At 44.8% G+C, this 22761-nt stretch overlaps 2 protein-coding genes and 2 pseudogenes across 13 annotated transcripts in view; 3 read left to right on the top strand and 1 right to left on the bottom strand.

Moving 5' to 3' along the window:
• LOC310712383 (interferon-inducible GTPase 5-like) overlaps positions 1 to 22761 on the top strand; it is a 323482-nt gene that overhangs the window by 171272 nt on the left and 129449 nt on the right. The window lies entirely within an intron of this gene.
• Positions 1 to 22761, top strand: part of LOC310712385 (interferon-inducible GTPase 5-like) — a 190647-nt gene that overhangs the window by 63695 nt on the left and 104191 nt on the right. Inside the window, exons 1-2 of one of the 4 annotated variants that reach the window (XM_083515385.1) lie at positions 2627 to 2708; positions 18051 to 19614. The exons of 2 other annotated variants lie outside the window; for them this stretch is intronic. In XM_083515385.1, the coding sequence (XP_083371511.1) occupies positions 18067 to 19224 (1158 nt within the window). In that variant the 5' untranslated portion in view covers positions 2627 to 2708; positions 18051 to 18066 and the 3' untranslated portion in view covers positions 19225 to 19614. Of the gene's footprint in view, positions 1 to 2626; positions 2709 to 18050; positions 19615 to 22761 lie in introns of those variants that run through there. One more of the 4 variants, XM_083515383.1, reaches the window with a different exon arrangement.
• Positions 1 to 22761, top strand: part of LOC310712403 (interferon-inducible GTPase 5-like) — a 144657-nt pseudogene that overhangs the window by 63630 nt on the left and 58266 nt on the right. The gene's annotated exons all lie outside the window — the stretch shown is intronic.
• LOC310712395 (interferon-inducible GTPase 5-like) overlaps positions 1 to 22761 on the bottom strand; it is a 195324-nt pseudogene that overhangs the window by 129621 nt on the left and 42942 nt on the right. The window lies entirely within an intron of this gene.

Below are 22761 nucleotides of genomic sequence, written 5' to 3'. Positions count from 1 at the left end.
TCCAAGAAATAATTTACAAGGGGGAGGAACTAGGGCAAACTCATTTAGGTTTCCTTTTCTCAGAAATCACCTGTTTGAGCAGAGCTGTGTACTGGTCAAGCGTGGGGGAGAAGAAAACTTGGAAACAGGATGTAATTTCTCTTTCTAAGATTAAGCAGGATAAAAAAATAAATAATCAGCAACAGAGCTGATAATATAATTTATTATAAATGCTCTGTTGCTGAGCAGTAAATGATTGCACTGGTTTATTATTTTTTGATCATATCTCGGAGTCCGAAAGACCCATAGTGATAGGGGCATTCTGCCATAGGGAACTTTATTAGCGCCAGCCATTTCTGAACTCTGTCCGCAGTACAGTGTGTCAAAAGATTTCAGATTAAAATTGCCACTGCTGGCACTGAGAGCGGGGGACAAGAAATTCCTGATGTAGACACTTCTCAGATGGCTTTGCAGATGCAGATGCTACTTGCCTGCCTGGTCTGCAAGGAAACTGTGTTGGGGGATGTGTGTGGAAAGAGCTCCAGCTCCCAAGGCTGCAGGAAGCTGGAGGACCATCTGGGGCAGGGGTCTGCAACCTTTAAGACAAAAAGAGCCACTTGGACCAGTTTCCAAAGGAAAAAAAAAACTGGGAGCAGCAAAACTTGTCACTATAAAAATAACTTTTTTGTCACTTTTTTATTATTTCTTTGTTTCACCCCTCAGAATTATTCCTCCTCATAGAAATAAATGTTAAATTAACAAGTTACCTTTTGTGTGTGTGTTTGTTGTTCACTCCCCTTCAAAACAGTGACCAGCGTACATGCCCCCTTTCAATGCAGTGACCAGCGTACCTGCCCCTTACAATGTAGCGGGCGGGCGGGAAGGTGTCGTCGGGACGGTGCGTGACTAACGCACGCACCGCCCCCATGCGACGTCACAGCCAGTACAGCGCCCGCCACAGTGGGGAGTGTCGGGGTGCACAAGGCGCCTCCTCCCCTCGCTAGTATCCGCCCCAGAGCCGCGGCAATGGTGTAAAAGAGCCACATGCGGCTCCAGAGCCGCGGGTTGCAGACCCCTGATCTGGGGGAAGGGAAGGCGAGTCTCTCTGCGTGAGGCTGTAGAAACCCTTGAAGGAACCCGTGCCTGGTGCCCCCCAAATGATGTCCCCTAAGGCTGAGGGTGTCAGATAAGACAAGGGCTTTGCTGTCAGTCTAGGAACACTCTGAGGGAGTTTGGTGTCCTTCCTGCCTGCCTGGTTTGCAAAGCCAGCTTGTCTATAGCTGCTCTGCACCCTGCAGAATCTTAGAACTTTTCCAAAAAACAAACAAACTATTTCTTCCTCATGTGCAATTCTGTAATTTGAAGCCATTTGAGGCCTACCCTCTGGAGCAGAAGAAAACAAGCTTACTCCCTCTTCTGTGTGAGATATTTGAAGATGGCTATCGTATCTCCTCTAAATCTCCTCTTTTCCAGGCTAAACTTACCTAGCTCCTTCAACCGTTCCCCATAAGGCTTGGTTACCAAAGCTTTGATTGGTCGCCCTCCTCTGTACACGTTCCAGCTTGTCAATATCCTTCTTCTGAAGCATATGAGGAGCTTCCAGCTTCAACATCACTGTCTGCATCATGTTTTCTCCTCACCCAAGCGAATGACTTGCACACCTTCCCAGCTGGGAGCAACTTTCCAGAGCAGATTTTAGAGGAGATGTGGGGAAGATGAGATGAAAAAGAGGACAGGGACTCCTGCCCCATTAACATTTGTGTAGAAGGGGGAATGTCAGCAAGTATTTCTGAAATATACTCAGAGTCGCAAAGTGATTTCATGCTCTTTATTCAGCTCATAGTGGTGAGGAGGAATGAATGAAAGTCCCCTCACAGTATCTGCTTTATATACATTATTTACACAATGGGCTGCACATGATTGGCTAATTCCGGAATTCTACTGTAAGCCAATCAGGTTGTGGATTCACTTCTATCTGGAGCAGGATTGGGTGGTTCCTGCCAACCAATCATACTGCTGCATTGTTCTAGGACCAATCAGACTGCTGCATTCTGAATCCTATTGTTCTAGGACTAATCAGACTGCTGCAATTTGGATCCTATTGTTCTAGGACCAATCAGACTGCTGCAGTTTGGATCCTATTCAACTCAGTACATAACAATTTCCTTCAGCGTAGGGGGAGATCTCCTGAGGGAAGTGGGCAAATTTATTAATTTCAGTTTCTCATTTTTCCAATACTTAAGTTCAGCTCTTCCAATCTCCATATCAGCTGGCTATGATATGTAAATATGTTTTCAAACAATACTAAATAGACACTCATGGCAGCAGCCTATTCATCCACCTGGGAACACTTGTCAGAATGAAAACATCTTCAGTTCTTTCCAGAAAATGCAGGTAGCGGGTTCCTCTTGTATCTCTGCAGGAAAGCTGTTCTACAGAACAGGGGAAGTCACACCAAAAGCCCTGCTCTGAATTACAGAAGATCTACCCAAATATCAGGAGTGAGTGGCAGATTTTATCCTGCCTGCATGATTGTCCTCATTTGCACTGCTTAATAGGGGCCAGAGAGTACACAAAGCTTTGTTACCATCGATGTTAGATACCACCTTTGTTGTAATGGGTTTTTAAAGCAATAAATACATCAATACTGCCCTTCTTCGCCGCTGCAAAGGGAATAAATAACGTGCAATCACCAGGGAGCAAGCAGAGCTGGTGCTACTCTAAGAGTTGTAAGTAACTGCTCTGAAATCAACGCGGGTCTCCCTTTCGAGCGGTGACGCGTGTTCATTCGACATCCCCTCTGCAGCTGCTACGAGGCTGCCCTCCTGCTCCTCTCGCCTCCTGCCTCTTTCCCTTTTGGGGGTTTGGCAGAGTGGAGGGGGGAGCTCTTTGGAAGCAGGCAGAGCCTTAGCTAGGTGATCTGGCGCCCAGGCAGACCCGTCCAGATTGCGCCCCCTAGCCAAGGAAAAAGTAGCTCTCCTTTCCGTCTCTCCTCCACCCATTCAATTCCTCACGCACTTCCCCTTGTAATGAATTATTTCACAGAAAATCCAGTATTAAATTTATTATTTCTTGATAAAAGGTTTCAGGAAAGAAAATGACATTTTGATTTGACTTGACAGTTTTTTTTTAAATGTAATTCAGTTGTAAAACAATACACAGACATACAAACCATATCATACTGATTTGTTCCACAATGATAACTTTCTGGTCTCAGAGCTCTCTCTCTCGCTCTCTCGCTCTCTCTCTCTCTCTCTCACACACACACACACACAAAAACACACAAAGAGAGAGAGAGAGCTCACATCCCCCCTCCCTTGCCGCCCCCCAACCCGTTCCTCTCTCAGCAACACCAACACAAAATCTTAGCAGCCCTCCAGGTGACGTCTTCGGAGAGGAGAAAGAGAAGGGAGGAATAAAGGTTTGCTGAGGGGTCGAGAGGCAAGGAATTTGTGTCTGGTCCTTCCACAGGTTGGAGAGAAGGAGCAGGGAGAATAAAAACCATTCTTTTGGAAATCTGAGGAGAGAAACCATTTCCTTGGAAAACTGATACAGTGGTACCTTGGTTTGCCACCGTTTTGGATTACAACCACTCAAACCCAGAAGTGCGTGTCCCTTTTTTTGAATTACAACCAATTTTTTTGGGGGGGAAGCCCCATTGGCGAAAGCGCGCCTTGTGTTACAATCTGTTTTGGTTTATAACCGGATCTCCGGAACAGATTATGGTTGTAAACCAAGGAACCATTGTAATGTACAGCTTGGGGGAGGGGGGAAGTGGGTGGAGAATTTAGACACATAAGGTGTATCTGGTGATTAATTACTTAAATCAGTGGTTTTCAACCAGGGTGGCATGGTACCCTGGGCAGACGCGCCAGCTTGTGAAGGCAATGGGGGGGGCAGCATTGTGTGTGTGATGTCATTACATTAGGGGCGGAGCCAAACACAGCGGTCACATGGCTCAATGGGCGGCAGTTCCTCTTTCGCCGGCTCTTGGTCCTTTGACCCTCCTCTGCAGCAGGATTTAACTCATTACTGAATGTATTTTAAAAGGTAACTATCGTCAAACAAGGAAAATAAAAAATACCAACATAATTTTGTGATTTTACAAAGCATAATATAACTAATAATTTTCTTAAATTATTGGGGGGCAGAGCCCCCCCAAATGAATTTTTGAGGGGGCTTGGGCCCCCTCAGGCCCCATGGAGTCGGTGCCTATGACCCTGGGGTGCCTTGAATGGTGGTCAGGGGTGCCGTGGGCAACACTGGCTTCTGTCCCTCTTTCATTCCCTCCCTCCTCTGATGCCCTCTGGTGTCTCTGCCTCCCAAAGGCTTGAAGAGCTGTTTGTTGCTGCATCCCTGGCTACAAGCTCTCCAGGCAAATGCTGCCTCTGGGGCTGGCAAGGGGTGCTGGTTTCCAGGAGCTGAAAGGGGCCTCAGAGTAAGCAAGCAAGCTAGTGAAGGACCCCAGCCAGCCAGACCACCAGCCCTTGCTATTGGGAATGGACAGACAAGTCCCAGGCCCCTGTGGGGCAGTGTGGGGAGGCACCTCTTTTGAGGGCAGGAAGGGCAACGCAGGGACCAGGGGTGGCATCAGCAGCTGCCCAGAGGACTCCCAAGGAAAGGAGAGAGGAGACTGAGGGAAGACTTAAGAAGGAGGGGGGTTGTTTGAAAAAAGATGAGAGGCTGCCAGCTCTGCAGGCAAGGGGTGACATAACTGGGCTTCTGAGCCCCACAGGGGTGCTGCAGAAAGAAGGTACTTGGTCAAAGGAGCTGGGGACCCAAAAAGGTTGAAAACATCTGACTTAAATGACAAGCAGGGGCAGAATTTACATACAGTGTCTAAAGGTAGGATGCGCTCTTAAAACATACGAGCAGTGAGGAAGCACAGAAAGCCAGTTCTCGGCTTTCTGGGCGCTGTGGGATCGTGGGGAAAGACGCAAGGGCGCAGCGTACCCCGAAACCTCAGGGGGGGAACCCTTGGGGGAGAGGCCACCTGCAGCGTGGACGCGGTCGACCTACCCCTCTGGGAAAAGACAGAGAGGAACGAGAGAACGGCGACCGCCAGCGCAAACTGGGAAGTGCCGCCTCACAGCGAAACGCCCAGAGCTTCAACTGCAAACAGCGTCGGGGCCCCTTGGAGATAAGAACGGGGTCTCCAGCGTGGAAAATTTTCTTTTTTGCCTGAAGTGCTTATCATATAAGCGCGCAGTTGGCGTGAAGCTAGGAGACGCCCAGGTTTTTCTTTGTTTGCTTATTTACGGGATTATCCTCGGTAGCGGAGACAAGATGGCGCAGAAGGGGAGCCGCAGGAGCGAGGAGGTTAGTGAATAGTCTGACTGAGTGAGCAAGAGCCGAGTTGATAGTAAATACGGACTACAATGTTTTTCAATGATTAAATTTTATTAAATAAGTATAACGCCAATTCCGGGGGACAGACAGTGACGAACGCTCTTCCAAGCCCCCCGGTGAGGTTTTGTCTCAACTACGACGACTGCCCAACATTATATACGCCCCTCAAGGACATCTATTTAAAAATAGACTGGTGAGAACACGCCAAGGGAGGTGCGGTAGGGGTCTGATTCTCGGTCTGCAGCCTGAGGTATATTAAAGACGCCCCAAGCAGCGACGGTAACAACCGGTCAGGTCGCTATTTTAAACAGCTGGCTATTGGTGGTGGAAGTTGGACGCGGAGTAAACCAACGGTATAGAACCCCTCTTTATGATTGTGCCTGACCTGTGAGGGGCTGAAGAGGAGGGCACGCAACTCTGAGTGGGAGCTTAGACTGCAACCGGGGGATATCATTGGGACCACAACCTCTTGGTGAGAGGAGACCAAAGTGCGTAAAGTGCTTAAAGTGTCTGAAGCTCCCGAAGTGCTGGAAGTTCCTGAAGTTCCTGAAGTGTCGGGAGTGAACTAACTAGGACTAAACTTGAATGTACAGGAAAAGAAGCTGTGTAGGACAACTACGGCTCTAATAGCCTCCCCACCCCTCTCCCACCTTCCATTCCCCCCCCTTCCTTCACCCTTCTCCGGAGTATTGGGTGCTGGGTGTGACGCAGGTGAAGCTAGGCAAAGGATCCGAGGGGAGGACTGAGAGAAGTAGAAGGGAAAAACAAACCAAAGCCAGGAGTGGACTAATTGATGTTTTTGGAACAAGACCACCCCCAGGGTTTTTAAAGAGCATATCGTGGGATTGTTGTTCTCTCGGGGTATATACGTATTTTGTATGGACATTAGATGAGGCAAGATCAGTCATAATATTTACCACCCCGGTAGGCGCTCTCTGAGAGGAAAGGAGGGAAAGGTCAGGATTACAGGACAAGAAGGACTACAAGAAGAAATTAACGGTGAACAAAGGGAGTGCACCACAAAGAATGATGGGGAAGGAAGGGAGGGATGCAAAGAAAGTGGGCGGGACCCCGGGGGAGAGAAAGACATCGCGTCAAGAGGAGATCAAAGATCTAGATAGCTTGTGGATCAAAATAAAGGAAGAATTTAAACAAAATGAAACATATATAGAAAATAAGCTAGGAGACATGCAAGACTTAATTGATAAAAAAATAGAAGAGGCAGTAGGAGAGCTCTCATCCAAAATTCAAGACTTGTCAGTAAAATCTAAGATAATTGAGGAGTCTAATAAGAAACTACAGAAAGAAATGAGGGAACAGAAAAAAGAAACAGGGAGAATGAGGGAAGAGTTGGGGGAGCTAAATAAAGCACAGGACAGGATTTGGGACAATCTCGCCATGGCTGACATGCGACAAAAGCAGCTCCACTTAAAATTTAGAGGTGTGGCAGAAGAAAGAAATGAGGATGTTAGAAAGAAAATGATTAAGGAGCTCTCTAAATGGTTGGGTTTGGAAGAAGAAGAGATAGCATTAACAATAGATAATGCATTTAGAATGTCTAGACCACAACACTTAAAACCTAACAAATTTTTGGGAGACTGTCTGGTGATATTCAACTCCTTAGAAATGAGAAATCTAATTCTAAGGACGAGCTATCGTAATAAACTCAGAATCGAAGGCAGGCCCATCATTATTTATAAAGAAATTCCAATTAGATTATTACGAAAAAGAGAGGGCTATAGACAAGTGGTTGCGGCTCTAAGGAGGAACGGAATACAATTTAGGTGGGAATTCCCCGAGGGGATTACCTTCTTCTACAAAGATAAGAAATTTAAACTGACGGACATACAGGAAACAGAGAAGTTCCTGAGAAGATATGAAAGAGAGCTGGGAAGGACAGAGTATAGACTGCGAGACAGGGAAGAGACGAAAGGGAATGGTCGGGAGAAGGAAGAGGAGGGGGAGGGGAGCGCGAAAGACCAAGGAGAGAGGGGGTCAATCTCAGGAGATGAAGATGAGGAAGCCGCAGTGGGAGAAGGGGCGGCTGAAGAGGAGGGGCTCTCAGGAAATAAAGGCGCTAGATTTTAATCAGAGTTTTGACCTGAGGTAGAGTAGTCGGAGAACTAAGACAACACTGGACACTTTAAAATTTTTATCATGGAACGTGAACGGGTTGAATGAGAAAGTTAAAAGGAATAAAATTCAAAAAGCTTTGAGAAATAAGAAATGTGATGTAATCTGTTTTCAGGAAACCCATATTGCAAAGAGACACAGACATATTTTGGTGAATAAAAAGTTGGGAGTAGAATTTGTAAATTCGGACGTTAACAAAAAAAAAAGGAGTGGTAATATACGCCAAAGAAAGGTGGGAACCAATACAAATTTGTAAAGACGAGGAAGGGAGAATATTAGGTATTCAATTAAATTTTCGAGGGGAAAGAATCAATGTAGTGTCGGTATATGCACCGAATTCAAATAGAACAGAGTTTTTTGAAAAACTTGAAAGTCTGCTGCTGGAATTGGAACCTTATAAGTTAATTTTATTGGGAGACTGGAACGGGGTACCAACACCAAGCCTGGATAGAAGTGAGAACCAGAGGAACGTAAACAGGGGGAAGCTCCCTAACGCCTTCAATGAGTTAGTGGAAAATTTAGATCTAACTGACATCTGGAGACACCGAAATCCCACCACCAAACAGTTCACTCATTATTCAGAGCCCCACCAAAGCTGGGGCAGGATCGATCAGATATGGGTGACTAGGGCTATGGTATGGAGAGTTAAGAGATGTGAGATTCTACTCAGGACCCTGTCAGATCACTGCCCCTTGATCTTGGAAATTAAAAATGAATTGAAAGGGCAACCCAGGTGGAGGATGAATGAATATCTATTTGAGAATGAGGAAGTGCTGGATATGGCCAAAAAAACTCTGAGAGAGTATCTGGCGATAAATTTGAATAGAGATACCCCAATAGAGTTGGTATGGGATGCCGGCAAGGCAGTCCTAAGGGGCTTTTTGATACAGCAAAATAGTTACAGAAAGAAGTTAAGGGACAAAAAGAAGGAAGGTATCCTGGCCCAATTGAAAGACCATGAAAGGAAACTGGCCCTAAATCCAACAGATGAAACGATTAACCAAGCGGTGAGGGTGTTGCAGTCCCAATATTCAGCTATTTTGAATCAAGAGGTAGAACAGAAAATTAAATTTACAAGACAGAAATATTTTGAATCGGCTAATAAAATGGGGAAGCTACTTGCATGGCAGCTTAGGAAAAGAAAGAAACAAAATGCGATTAATAAACTTATTGTAGATGAGAGGGTGATAGAAGACCCAAATGAAATTGAAAGCAGGTTTGTTACCTTCTTTGAAAAGCTGTATGAAAAAGGAGAAGAGAGTAGTGTAGAAATAGAGAACTACCTGGATCAAGAAGAAAGAAATTTTTTTACAGAAGAGGATTGTATACAACTAAACAAAGTGGTGTCTGTAAAGGAGGTCAGGGACGCTATTAATAAGATGAAGAACGGGAAGTCCCCTGGTCCGGACGGTCTGCCTGCAAAATATTACAAGAAATTGGTAGATCTGTTAGCGCCGGTATTAACGGAGGTAATAAATAACACTCTCCAAGAGGGGAGGATACCTAGCTCCTGGAAGGAGGCGTATATCACGCTGATTCCTAAGACCGAAAATGAAAAGGCAGATTTAAAAAATTATAGGCCAATTTCACTTTTAAATTGTGACTATAAGGTTTTTGCAGACATCATGGCAAGCAGACTCAAAAAATTATTAAATAGATATATACATAGAGATCAAGTGGGATTTCTCCCAGGTAGGCAATTGAGGGATAATGTCCGGCATGTATTAGATATTATGGAGTACCTGGAGGCAAGACCAGACGTGCCAGCGGCCCTTATTTTCATTGATGCAGAAAAAGCTTTCGATCGTGTCTCTTGGGAATTTCTGCTAAAAAATCTGGACAAGGTGGGAATAGGGGGCCCCTACTTGAAGGCCATCAGGGCGATCTATACAGAACAGCAGGCTAGGCTGATTATTAATAACAACCTGACTAAATATTTCCCAATTATGAAAGGGACAAGGCAGGGTTGCCCTCTGTCACCTTTACTGTTTATTTTGGTGTTAGAAACAGCCGCAAATAAAATAAGAGCGACCCCGAATATTAGGGGATTAAGAATTGGAGAGAAAGAATACAAACTAAAGGCCTACGCTGATGACTTGGTCCTTTTCTTAGAGAACCCAATTGAAAGTACTAGCAGAGCGGTAGAACTTTTGGAAGAGTTCGGCAAATTATCCGGATTCAAGTTAAATAGGGGGAAAACCAAAATATTAATAAAGAACTTGACAGCACAGGAGAGATCACAGTTGGAACAACAGGTGGACATCAAAGTAGTAAATAAAGTGAAATATTTGGGAATTTGGTTATCTCCAAAGAATATTAATTTAGTAGAGGATAATTATAATAAATTGTGGAAAGAAATGAAGAAAGACATGGACACCTGGCGTAGATTGAATCTATCTTGGACCGGGAGGATGGCATCGATTAAGATGTGTATTCTCCCGAGACTGTTATTCCTGTTCCAGAACTTACCAGTCATAAAAGGTACCGCCTGCTTTAAAAACTGGCAAAGGACCTTGACTAAATATATTTGGCAGGAGAAGAAACCTAGGGTGAAACTTAAATATTTGACGGACTCTAGGGAAAGAGGGGGCTTTGGTGTACCAAACTTAAGGCTTTATTATGAGGCGGCATGTCTACTCTGGATTAAAGAATGGGTCATACTGAAAGATACTGATTTACTAGACCTAGAAGGATTTGATTTAAGATTTGGGTGGCATGCTTACCTCTGGCAGGAGAAAGATAAAGTCCATAGAGGTTTTCATAATCATATAGTTAGAGGGTCACTCTTAGAAGTTTGGAACAGAAAGAAAAACGTGATAGAACAAAGTACCCCCTGGTGGCTTTCACCTGTGGACATCATTAAAATAAAGAAATTAAACATGACAGGTAGAAGGTGGACGTATGAGGATCTCCTAATTAAATCAGAAGAAGGGTGGAAATTAAGACAGCAGGATGAACTAAAAGAGAAAATTAAGGACTGGTTTCACTTGTTCAGTTTCTGTTAATTGGTTCTCGTGGGAAACTTGCAGATTCTAGCTTAGCACAATTAACTCAAGCTGGTGTCAATTTACTCTTGGCAGAAAGCCCAGGTCTGCTTGACCTAGAAACTACTCACTCTGATTGGTTAACGAGCAGCACTCTGCTCTGTTATCTAGGGATTGCTAGCACAGTTTGATGTGAGGTGTGTTAGGAGTTAGAAGTGCTGTGTATGGTTTTGAGAGAGAGAGAAAGAGAGGATTTATTTTGCTTTTATTTGTATGCAGAAACTCTGCTGGTTTTATTTTTCCTTTTAATAAATCCTGTAAATAGTTTTTCTGAGTCTAGCTGACTAGTCATTACCGCTGCAACTAGCTTCCTCGCTGTGCAGGAAAACTCTGCTACGTTTGGGCTAAAGCCAGTAGGGCTATGCCTGACACTTCAAAGTTCCATGAGGTTATGGGCATTGTGCTGCCAGCCTGAGTTGTGGTGGTGTCAGCATCAACGGCGTTTGTTCCAGTAGTTCCAGAAGTTGTTGTTCCTGTTGGTGCAGCAGATGGACACTGGCTGGTTCCTGATTGTGGTGAGCTGGTGACGCAGTGGACGCAAGGACAACAGCTGCAGCATGTGAGTGCTGGGTGCTGTGGTTCCTGTTTTCTCTCTCGGTGGTCGTGAGTAGCTGGTTCCGGGTTCCAGGGACATCGCTCTCAAGATGGCCTCACAACCAGTTCAGATGGCTTTTGAGCGTCTGAATGACTCCAATTACTTGCTGTGGTCGGAACGCATGCAGGCAGTGCTGCAGAGGGATCGTCTCTGGCAAGTGGTGAGTAAGTTTCCTACGAAGCCTGATGATGAAGACCTCGATAAAGACCAAAGAGCAAGGGCCACTATTGTCTTGGGGCTGGAAGATTCCCAGTTGCCGTATGTGAGGGGAATCAAGACAGCTAGAGGTGTGTGGCAAGCACTTAAAGAACTCCATGTGCGTGAGACAGCGGTTTCCAAGCTGTTCATTCGCAAGGCATTGTACAAGGCAATGTTACAGCCTGGGGTTACAATGCAGGAACACCTACACAGTTTACAGTTAAAGTTTTCTGCGCTACAGGAAAGAGACTGTGCACTAGACCAGCAGGAGAAGGTGGCTATTATTTTGAGTTCTCTCCCGGAAAGCTGGGATAATTTAGTTTTGTCTCTAGAAGGCATGCAGGAGCGTGATTTATCAGTCAGTTACGTTACTGGGCGTTTGATTGAAGAATGGCAGAAGAGGCAAGAAAGGTCGTTGGCTGCAGAGACTTCTGCTGGCGGGCGGTTTGGAAGGAGTTCTCATGCCGTGCCAGAGGTGAAGCAAAAGCAGCGTACTGGTGAGGAGTCAGTGTTTGCTGTTAGGCGTTGTTTCCGATGTGGGTCTTCAGCGCATCTAAAACGACAATGTCCAGAGTTGGTCAAGTCTCAGTTGCCGGTGCAGGAGCAGAGACGAGATCAGCAGCAGCAGCAGCGTAAAAAGAAATTCTTCAAACAAAAACAGTCGGCTCAGCTGGTGACCGGCGAGGTCAAGAGTGCTGATGAGAAACAAGCGGTCTGGGTGGTCGATTCGGGAGCATCTCGCCACATCGTGAATTCAGATGAATTATTTGTTTCCAAGAACTCAGCACAGCGCAGCCAGGTGGCTCTAGCAGACGGAAGTACTTCCGAAGTGATTTCAGGGGGTGCAGTTTTTGTTCCTTGTCTTCGTGAATGCCTGCAAAATGTACTTTGTGTGCCTTCATTAAGGAGCAATCTGATGTCTGTAGATTGTTTGCTAAAAGCTGGGTTTAAAGTGTATTTTGAAGGAGACAGTTGCATTATTAAGAAGGCTGGTGAGATTTTAGGCACTGCTAAGTCAGAGGGAGGCTTGTTTTGGCTTAAAGCAGGATCTCAAGTTGCAGCAGTAGTCAGTAAATCTCAGCCTGCAGTGAATAACAAAGCTATACATGACAACTGTGTGCACTTATTGCATAGGAAAATGGGGCATGCTTGCTGGAAAAGTGTACTAAAAATGTCTGAATTGGCTGATGGGGGTAATTTAAAGAGTTGTAACAAGTACCTTGATTGTAATGTTTGTAAAAAGGTTAAAACCCACAGAGTCTCTTACCCCAGAAGTGACAGAGTTAGTGAGTCACCGCTACAGCTGGTTCACATGGACGTAATTGGTCCATTTGCTGTAAGCAGGGGTGGATCGCGCTTTTCACTAACAATTGTGGATGACGCCACGCGTTACTCCTGGGTTTTTCCCATGAAAAATAAGGGTGACGTGTTCACTAAGTTTAAAGGCTGGGTGGCATCTGTGGAAAGATTTCTGTCCATTAAACTCAAAAGGATTCAGACGGACAGAGGTGGCGAATTTATGTCAAATGCCTTTAGAGATTGTTTACAAAAGCGTGGCATTGGGCATAGAAAAACGAATGTTTTTTCCCCAGAGGAGAATGGCGTTGCAGAGCGAAAAAACAGATCTTTACAAGATATGATGTTTGCCATGCTTGATGATGCTGATTTGCCCATGTCTTATTGGGGGGAGAGCATGCTCACTGCGTGTTATCTCCAAAATAGGCTCTTTCATCAAACAATAGGTACAACCCCGTACTTTAAATTGTTTTAGAAAAAACCCAAAATTGACCATTTGCATGTGTTTGGATCAAAAGCCTGGGTATTAATTCCAAAACAAATGAGGAAGAAGGGAGATCCTAAGACCAAACAGTTAGTGTTTGTGGGTTACCAGGAGCTGGGAAAAGGTTTCCGTTTTGCTGAAGGGACAAATGGCATTGTGATCTCCAGGAATGCCAGTTTTTGTGAACATAGTGGCTGGGAGAGACTACATGCCAATACTGAGGTTTGGTTTGAACCTTCCCAGGAGCTCCATGACTCTGAAGGTAGACATAGAGAATCAGAGTCTGAGGGGGAGGAAAGTTCAGATAAGAGCTCTCAAGAAAGTGGAGTTAGCCAGAGACCAGTTGCTAAGCAACAAAAGAGAGGTCGTAGTTCTGAGGAGGAAAGTGGGTCAGAAGAAAAATTTTCTCCCAGAAGATCTAAAAGACAAAACAAAGGAGTGCCTCCGGTGCGTTTTTCTCCAGATACTGCAAATGTGTTTAGTGTAATTGCAGAACCCAAGAGTTTTCAGGAGGTGTTAAAGTTACCAAAAGAGGAGGCAGAGCGCTGGAAACAGGCAATGGAGGAAGAGATGTCCTCTCTGAATGAGCACAAGGTTTTTACACCAGTAGCAGCGCCTGAGGGGGCAAAGATTGTAGGCTGCAGGTGGGTGTACAAACTTAAACCTCTGGTGACAGGAGAGTACAAATACAAAGCTCGTTTAGTGGCTCAAGGATATTCTCAGAGGCCTGGAAAAGATTATGACGAAACTTTTTCCCCTACTGCTAAGGGGGACAGTGTAAGGCTGATTCTAACGCTTGGAGCAAAGAGAAAACTCCTGTTAAACCATTTTGACATTCAGACTGCATATTTACATGCATCAATATCAGAAGACCTGTATCTAGCCGAACCGCCTGGTTATGAGACAGGTTCAAATAGAGTGTTGAAATTAAACAAAGCTCTATATGGTCTCAAACAGGCTGCAAGATCTTGGAACAAATGTTTCCATGAGGCCTTAGTGTCATTTGGTTTCAAGCAGAGTACAGCTGACAATTGTGTTTATGTACGTGGTACAGGCAGTGATCAAGAGTTTTGTCTGATTTATGTAGATGATGTTTTGTATGCCTGCAAAACAGATAAACTAACTAAAAGGTTTGCCAAGCAATTGTCCAGTAAGTTCAAAGTGAAAGACTTAGGCCCGGTTAGGACATATCTAGGGTTGGAAGTGTGCTGGGCCCAAGATGGCAGCTGCCTAATTAGTCAGCAGAACAAAGTTAAACAACTACTGACTACATACAGGATGCAGGATTGCAAAGGGGCAGCGGTGCCTATGGATCCAGGTTTCATAAAAACACTTCACATAGATGAGAGTCCTGAATTTGAGCATCCTGATGTATATCACTCTGTAATTGGAAGTTTATTGTATATAGCACAGTGGTCCAGACCTGATATTAGCTATGCAGTAGGCATATTAAGTAGATTGGTCTCAAAACCCACACTAAATGCCTGGAAAGGGGTAAAACAAGTTCTGAGGTATCTGAAACAGACAATTGGCTATATGTTACAATTAAATTCTTCAGAGGACGAAATGTTGAGTTGCTACTGTGATAGTGACTGGGGAAATTTGCCAGATAGAAAATCTGTCACAGGACTAGTCATAATGGTCGGTGGAGCTTTAATCAGCTGGCGGTCACGCAAGCAAGACGTTGTAAGTGTGTCATCAACGGAATCAGAGTACGCCGCATTGAGTGAATTGTGCAACGAGGTGATTTATTTCAAGCATTTGTTAACAGATTTAAATGTGAATTGTGGAGAACCAGTACAAGTTTACATTGATAATCAAGCTTGTATAACCTTAAGTAAAACAGAGAGTTTCAAATCACGTTCCAAACATATCTCTGTAAAATACCAAAATGTACGTTGCTGTGTACAAGACAATATATGTATCAAGTGAAGAAAATGTAGCAGATGTATTAACTAAACCATTGGCAAAGATAAAGAACAAGCGAATGTGCAAGGGTTTAGGTTTGCTGGAAAAATAATCTCCTACATAGGTGTATTTGGTGTTAATTGTTCAGCAGAATCTGTGAGGGGGTGTTCAGTTTCTGTTAATTGGTTCTCGTGGGAAACTTGCAGATTCTAGCTTAGCACAATTAACTCAAGCTGGTGTCAATTTACTCTTGGCAGAAAGCCCAGGTCTGCTTGACCTAGAAACTACTCACTCTGATTGGTTAACGAGCAGCACTCTGCTCTGTTATCTAGGGATTGCTAGCACAGTTTGATGTGAGGTGTGTTAGGAGTTAGAAGTGCTGTGTATGGTTTTGAGAGAGAGAGAAAGAGAGGATTTATTTTGCTTTTATTTGTATGCAGAAACTCTGCTGGTTTTATTTTTCCTTTTAATAAATCCTGTAAATAGTTTTTCTGAGTCTAGCTGACTAGTCATTACCGCCGCAACTAGCTTCCTCGCTGTGCAGGAAAACTCTGCTACGTTTGGGCTAAAGCCAGTAGGGCTATGCCTGACACTTCAAAGTTCCATGATCACTTACATCAAATTAATGCACTATGGAGGGAACATAAGAAAATAGGTATGGGAGAAAACAAATCTAGATTCCAAGTAGAGATTATGGAGAGTAACAACAAACTACTGTCTAAAATGTATAGGCAACTGCTGGAAAGTGAAAATAAGGAAGAGTTGATCAAAGAGGTAATGACCAAATGGAACAAAGACCTAGGATATGAGCTAGGCTATGACAAATGGCAAACCTTGTGGAAGAAAGGCATGAGATTTACTGCATGTGCTGACTTAAGGGAGAATTTATATAAGATGATGTATCGTTGGTACCTGACCCCGGCCAGACTAGGGAGAATGTATAGAACAGCAGATAATACTTGCTGGAGGTGCAAAGATAAGGTGGGGACCTTTATTCATATTTGGTGGACCTGTGAGGAAGTGAAAGGTTTCTGGGGACTAATTTACGAGGAGTTAAAGAAAATTTTGAAGTATAATTTCCCCAAGAATCCGGAAGCTTTCCTCTTAGGGATGATCGGGGAGGAAATAAAAAAAACGGATCAGACCTTCTTCCAGTATGCTACTACTGCTGCAAGGATTTTAATAGCAAAGAAATGGAAATCTCCCGAAATACCAACAATGAGAGAGTGGCGGGTGAAATTCTATCAATATTTGGAATTGGCGAGACTTACACAATATATTAGGCGGGACAACCCCATTAAAAAGATAGAGGATTGGTCCAAATTCTTAAGTTACCTTGAGATTAACTTGGGAATCAATAATTTAACAGTAGACGATGTTTAACTCCTACGACGTGGAAAGATAAATGAAAATAACTGCAGATGATATATGTAGAACATTTAATCCAAAGCTGAGGTTATTGGAAGTCAAATGTGTGCAAGGGTGTGATTGGTTTTTTTTTCTTCTTTGTTTGGTTTTTTTCTTTCTTTTAGGTGTATGTGTCTGATTTTATGTATGTGTAAGTTTATGCGCTTGTAATAAAGTTTATAATAATAATAAAAAACATACTTAAATAAAACTGCCCCAACCCCTTCTTCTTTTTGACCAGACCCCCCTCTTCTGCACCTTCAGACTGATAACTCTTCGTTGCATCTTTCTAAAAACATGTAAGGTTTAATCATCAGTGTAATGGGCACAGCCTCCCTCCCCAACCTAAGAAAAAATATTAAAAATCAGGAAGTGCAGTTTCCTAAAATGCTGAGAGTCCCCTTCCTCATGTCCCTCTCTGTATTCAGGGCTCTTGGGCTCTGCTCCTGTTCCTGGGCTGGCTAAATGCAGAGGAGTGGGGGGGAGGCAGCAGTTGAGGAACCCCCAAGGGAGCCCCCAGGGGAAGAAGTCTCAGAGCCAGGGGATTGGGGGTGGGATGGAGATGAGTGGTCAGAGGGAGAAGAGAGAGCAGACTGGGAGGAGGAGGAGGAGATGTCGGAAGCTGAAGAGGCAACAGGGTTTAGTGAGCAGGAAGAGTCTGTGGCAGAGAGGGGTCCAGAATCAGAGGCAGAAATGGAGGGGGGTCAAGAGGCAGAGTAGAGACAGGGAATCTCCCCCTTGTGGTGTAACCAGTTTCCCTCCCCCCCCCCCCGGTCTCCCAGAATATGGAGAGGATTGAAGAGGGCAGAGCAATGAGAGACAAGACAAAAGAAATTCAGGTTGCTGGGGATGTGGGGACCTACAGTCCTTGCAACAGCTGCAAGAGATACTGGGAAGAGTTGCTGTGTTCAGTCAGCCTGCGCTGTTTGGTTTTCTTTGAGTAAAGAGTTAACGTCATTGAAAACGGGTATTTTGTTGTTGTTTAGTCGTTTGGTCCTTTCCGACTCTTCGTGACCCCATGGACCAGAGTATGCCAGGCACTCCTGTCTTCCACTGCCTCCCGCAGTTTGGTCAGACTCATGTTTGTAGCTTCAAGAACACTGTCCAACCATCTCATCCTCTGTTGGCCCCTTCTCCTTGTGCCCTTCATCTTTCCCAACATCAGGGTCTTTTCCAGGGAGTCTTCTCTTCTCATGAGGTGGCCAAAGTATTGGAGCCTCAGCTTCATAATCTGTCCTTCCAGTGAGCACTCAGGGCTGATTTCCTTAAGAATGGAGAGGTTTGATCTTCTTGCGGTTCATGGGACTCTGAAGAGTTTCCTCCAGCACCATAATTCAAAAGCATCAATTCTTCGGCAATCACCTTTCTTTATGGTCCAGCTCTTACTTCCATACATTACTACTGGGAAAACCATAGCTTTAACTATACGGACCTTTGTTGGCAACGTGATGTCTCTGCTTTTTAAGATGCTGTCTCACCAACTCCAGCTCCTGATGTCCCTTCTATGATTCATACCTTCTACCTGTAAAGCTTTGTTGCTTGGCAAATGATAATGATATTGCAGACGCTGGAAATTTTACAGAGGGCATGCCACTCTTAAATGAATGCTTCTAATTAGGCCGGTCGCTTAACATTTTCCTGCTTCCTTTCTCTGCAGCGCACCAAGATCCACAATGGTGGAAGACTTCGAGGTAGCCATTTCTCAGGGCCAATTGGCAGGTGCTGTGTCGCACGTGCTGGCAAAACCACTGCCCTTTTTCAACAGCACTCCGCACCACATTGCTGTAGTAGGAGAGCCCGGCTCCGGGAAGTCCTCCTTCATCAATGCCATGCTGGGTCTTCGGGCTGATGACCCCCGTGCCGCTGTGACTGGTATACAGATGACGACTGTGCAAGTCAAGGATTACCCACACCTGACACTTCCGCAAGTGATCCTTTGGGACCACCCCGGAAGGGGAATGGCAACTTTTGGAGAGGACAAATTTGAAAAGAAGGTCGATTTGAATCACTTTGATTTATTCATCATCGTCGGCTCCCAGCGCTTCCGCTCCACACATTCTGACCTGGTCCGTGAGATCCAAGATATGGGCAAGAGCTTCTACTTTGTGCGCACCAAAGCAGACCTGGACCTGTCGGCCGCCAAGAGGCAACAGCCATCTGACTACAGTGAGAAGAAGGTCCTCTTGCACATCCAGGAGGACTGCAAAGAGTGCTTGGTAAGAGAAGGAGTGAGGGACCCACAAGTCTTCATCGTCTCCAACTGGGAAGCTGACCGCTTTGACTTCCCGCTCCTGCAGGAAACGCTGAAGAACGATCTCTTGCGGCTGAAGAGACAAGCCTTTCTGCGCCGCTTCCCTAGCATCTGCCTGCCTATCTTAGAGAAAAAGAAAACCAATGTGAAGGAGAAGATTTGGACCAGAAGGCTGGTATTGCTGGTCGCTCTTGGAAGCCCAGTTCCCTTCCTTCTCCCCATATTTCTGTTTAGTAAGTTCCGCTCCTGGTGCTTCCTGGACTTTGGCCTGGATGATCCATCCCTTGCAGCTCTGGCCCAGCGTGTTGGAAAGACAAGCACAGCTCTTAAAGCAGCAATGCAGTCCCTGGGAATGTTCTCTGCCATTTTATGGATGCTGCCAGACCTGGTGGGACTCTCAGTGATGGCTTATGAATATCACTGCTGGGAGCATTTCCCCATCTTTGGCCTTCTTCTGTCCGTTGGGATTTCGCTTCCTCGCACCTATTTCATGCTGCAGAAATGCATATCAGGTGCTGCTGATGATACCCAGAGGCTTCTGTCCAAAGCTCTTGAGGCAGAGGGGAAAAAGTCCATTTAGCAGCAAGCAGATGTGCCATGATGACTAAGTGCTTGATATATAGAATCTGGTGAATTAGACATGTTTCCATTTTTAAAAAAACCACCACCAAAAGACATTAAGATAATAATAAGCAGATGATTAGGTTTTTTATTTTAAAAATTCCATAAATCTTCGGCTTCTCATTTTAAAAAAAAAAACCCTAAGTGAAATAATCTGAATGCCAGCATAATACCCCTTCAGTTACTTTTTAAAATTAGTATCTCTATCCAATGTCTAAGAATTAAGATCAATACCAAAAAGAGACTTTGGGACAAATGGACTTTTTCTTATTCATAATTCTTTCAGTCCACTGATGAATTGCTCTGTATATGATGTCAGACTAGAAAAAACTACTGACCTATGTGAACCTGCTTGCAAGGATGGTCTCAAGTTATAATTGATGCAGGCTGCAGCATTCACCTTTCTCTCTCTCTCTCTCTCTCTCTCTCTCTCTCTCTCCCTCTCTGCTGCATCTGCTTTTTTTCTTTAGGGACAAGAGTTAGCTCTGTATCACAAGTCCCATGCAACATCTATTTCAGAATGTTCTTTCCCTCATACACACTCAAACTGAAGGAGGGCATTCAGCTAGACAGGAGCCTCCACATTTGTGAAATAGAAAGTTGAGGTAATTTTAATCTGTTCTAGTATTTTAACTCTTGCATATCTTAAAGCACGACTGTAATTGTTTCCTGGTTTTATTGTTTTATCTCTTTGCAAACCGCTTTGAGGTTTTATTAGATTCAAATGCTGTATAAGTTTTCATGAAATAAACTAATTGGTTAAATTAATCTCCTTGATACTGCCAGGAGATTTGTGTTATAATCAACACTGCTTTCACATGGTCACTCTAATCATTTTAGAAATGTTCATGAAAATCCAAATGTACGGCAGCCCATGTCGACAGTGTAGCGTTTTGGGGGAGAAAAAAACCACACACTTTTGTATCTGGGTTTTCTCCTTTTGAAATATGGCCAAACTGACTAATCAGCTTTCAGTTTTCCATGAAAGTCTCATAAATGAGAAATATTGTCAATTATCAAGACCCCCCTCCTTCTTTAGCAATCAATCGTAGCCAAGTAAGATTGTCTTCCATAAACATGGTTTTAACACTAAGTCCGTAAGTGACTGTGGAGGCCAATTCTGGATCCACACGTCCGTCCACAGTGGGGACATAGGTTTCCGGATGGGAGTTGATCACGGTGTAGATTTGCCAAGCGTGCCTTCCTCTTAGCACGTTTCTCCCTTGCGTCCTGAGTTTGAGTGTCTTTAAATCCCATGACACCTTTGGTAAAGGCTGTTCTCCAACTGGAGCGCTCACAGGCCAGTGTTTCCCAGTTGTCAGTGTTTATACTACATTTTTTTAGACTTGCCTTGAGACAACGTCATCGACATGATAATAATGCATGGGGGGTGTTTATAGTGGGCCATCCAGATACTATTCCACTCTATTAATAGTTTTGCAACACTTCCCCAATGTCACTCAGTTATTGACATCTGGAAGATCACTCTGGCTCCGTAGGGTGACAAAAGTGGGCACCACACACACCCATGAACATTTGTGTTACTAAAAGTTGCAGGGCTTTAGCAGGAAACTATGGAGTCTGTGCCTATTCCAAATGAAGCAGGATGACCATCCCAAAACATTTGCAGATGCAAAGGGCACTGAAAGTGGGATCACATATAATCACCCCAATATGAGCTCAGATATGAATGCTCAATAAAAAGGGCATCTGGAAGATCCCTACAGCCTTCCTCAAACTGATGCTTTCCAGATGTTTTGGACTTCATTGGCCATGCTGGCTAGAGCTGATGGGAGTTGTAGTCCAAAACCTCTGAAGCATTACTTGCTTTGGGAAGGCTGAGGTGAAATACTACTATACCATGGGATTAGGACAGAACTAAACAACCCATGTAGGAACGCGGGTGGCGCTGTGGGTTAAACCACAGAGCCTAGGACTTGTCGATCAGAAGGTCAGCAGTTGGATCCCCGTGACAGGGTGAGCTCCTGTTGCTCGGTCCCTGCTCCTGCCAACCTATCAGTTTGAAAGCACGTCAAAGTGCAAGTAGATAAATAGGTACCGCTCTGGCGGTAAGGTAAATGGTGTTTCCATGCGTTGCTCTGGTTCGCCAGATGCGGCTTAGTCATCATGCTGGCCACATGATCTGGAAGCTGTACACCGGCTCCCTCGGCCAATAAAGCGAGATGAGTGCAGCAACCCCAGAGTCGGCCACAACTGGACCTAATGGTCATGGGTCCCTTTACCTTTTTTAACCACCCCACCCACAATTTACCACTCTATTTGTGGTGACAATGGGGAGTTTCAACCATTTGTTTCATTGTGGGGGGTCAAAATAATGCAACCTGTTTGAGTGAGGGAATGGCATTTCATGTGGCATTCACTCCCTAACTCTTCAGCCCTGGCCTTCACACAAATTCATTTAGGTCTGGATAGATCAGGCCCATAGATCAATGTTAGCGCTACTCCCAGCATGAGGAAATTTGAAGGACTGGCTGCTTGAGCAGGGGGCTCCACAAAGCCACCCAACCTCTATTTTATCTTCAGGAAGGCTTGTTCCATGTTCTGTCACCGGGTGTTGCCATTTTCTTGGTCTAGCCCAACAGGGCCAGCTCTACTATTAGCCAGTGTGAAGCACCTGCCTCAGGTAGCAGGTGCTGAGAGTGTGCGTATTGGAGGAAGCCCAGTGGTGGCGGCTATCCCTAACCATTGCCCTTGAGTATCCCCGCTAGCCACTCTCCTCTTTTAGGATGCCATGAGACCCTTTGCATACCCTCCAAATTTCTCCGGTGAAAACAGGCACGTCCTATTCCATAATGATAATTTTACTATTTTTAACCCCACACATTTTACTGGGTTGCCCCAGCCACTCTGGGCAGCTACCAACAAATATAAAATAATAATAAAATATTAAACATTTTAAAATAACTTCCCCATATAAGATTGCCTTCAGGCGGCTTAGGGATCAGATAACTCCAGACCCTTCAACATTTCTCCAATGAAAATAGGGACATCCTAAGGAAAAGTGGGACGTTCCAGGATCAAATCAGAAACCAGGACGGCTTCTCTAAATCAGGGACATCCCTGGAAAATAGGAACACTTGGAGGGTCTGCCTTTGCTGTTTTTGCTTCAACAAACTGACATGGCTACCCCTTTGGAAACAGCCTTCCTAAGTCCCCCAAGGCCATTTCCCTCATGTGAGGAGAGGACAGGGCTCCATTGCCAGTGTTCTAAAGTCATTCCATGGCTGATCCAGTTGCTTTCTGCTCCTGGAATGGAGGGAGGGGCAGCAGCCATCTTGTCCACCTCAGGCAACAAAACGTCTTGGGTTGATTCTTCCTCAGAGAATAGATGTCGGGGATTGTGAATGTGGCGGAGACAGGGGGCCAGGAGGCTGACCCAGGAAAGGGAGCCACTGGTTTATGGGAGCCAGACCAGGAGAAGGAAGAAGAAGAATCATAGAATCATAGGGGGAGAGGAGACCAGGCAGTGTGACGG

The sequence above is a fragment of the Podarcis liolepis genome, assembly GCF_965112155.1.
Source record: "Podarcis liolepis genome assembly, chromosome: 7".
In the NCBI taxonomy this organism is placed as follows: Eukaryota; Metazoa; Chordata; class Lepidosauria; order Squamata; family Lacertidae; genus Podarcis; species Podarcis liolepis.
This window is presented reverse-complemented; position numbering and strand designations above follow the sequence as displayed.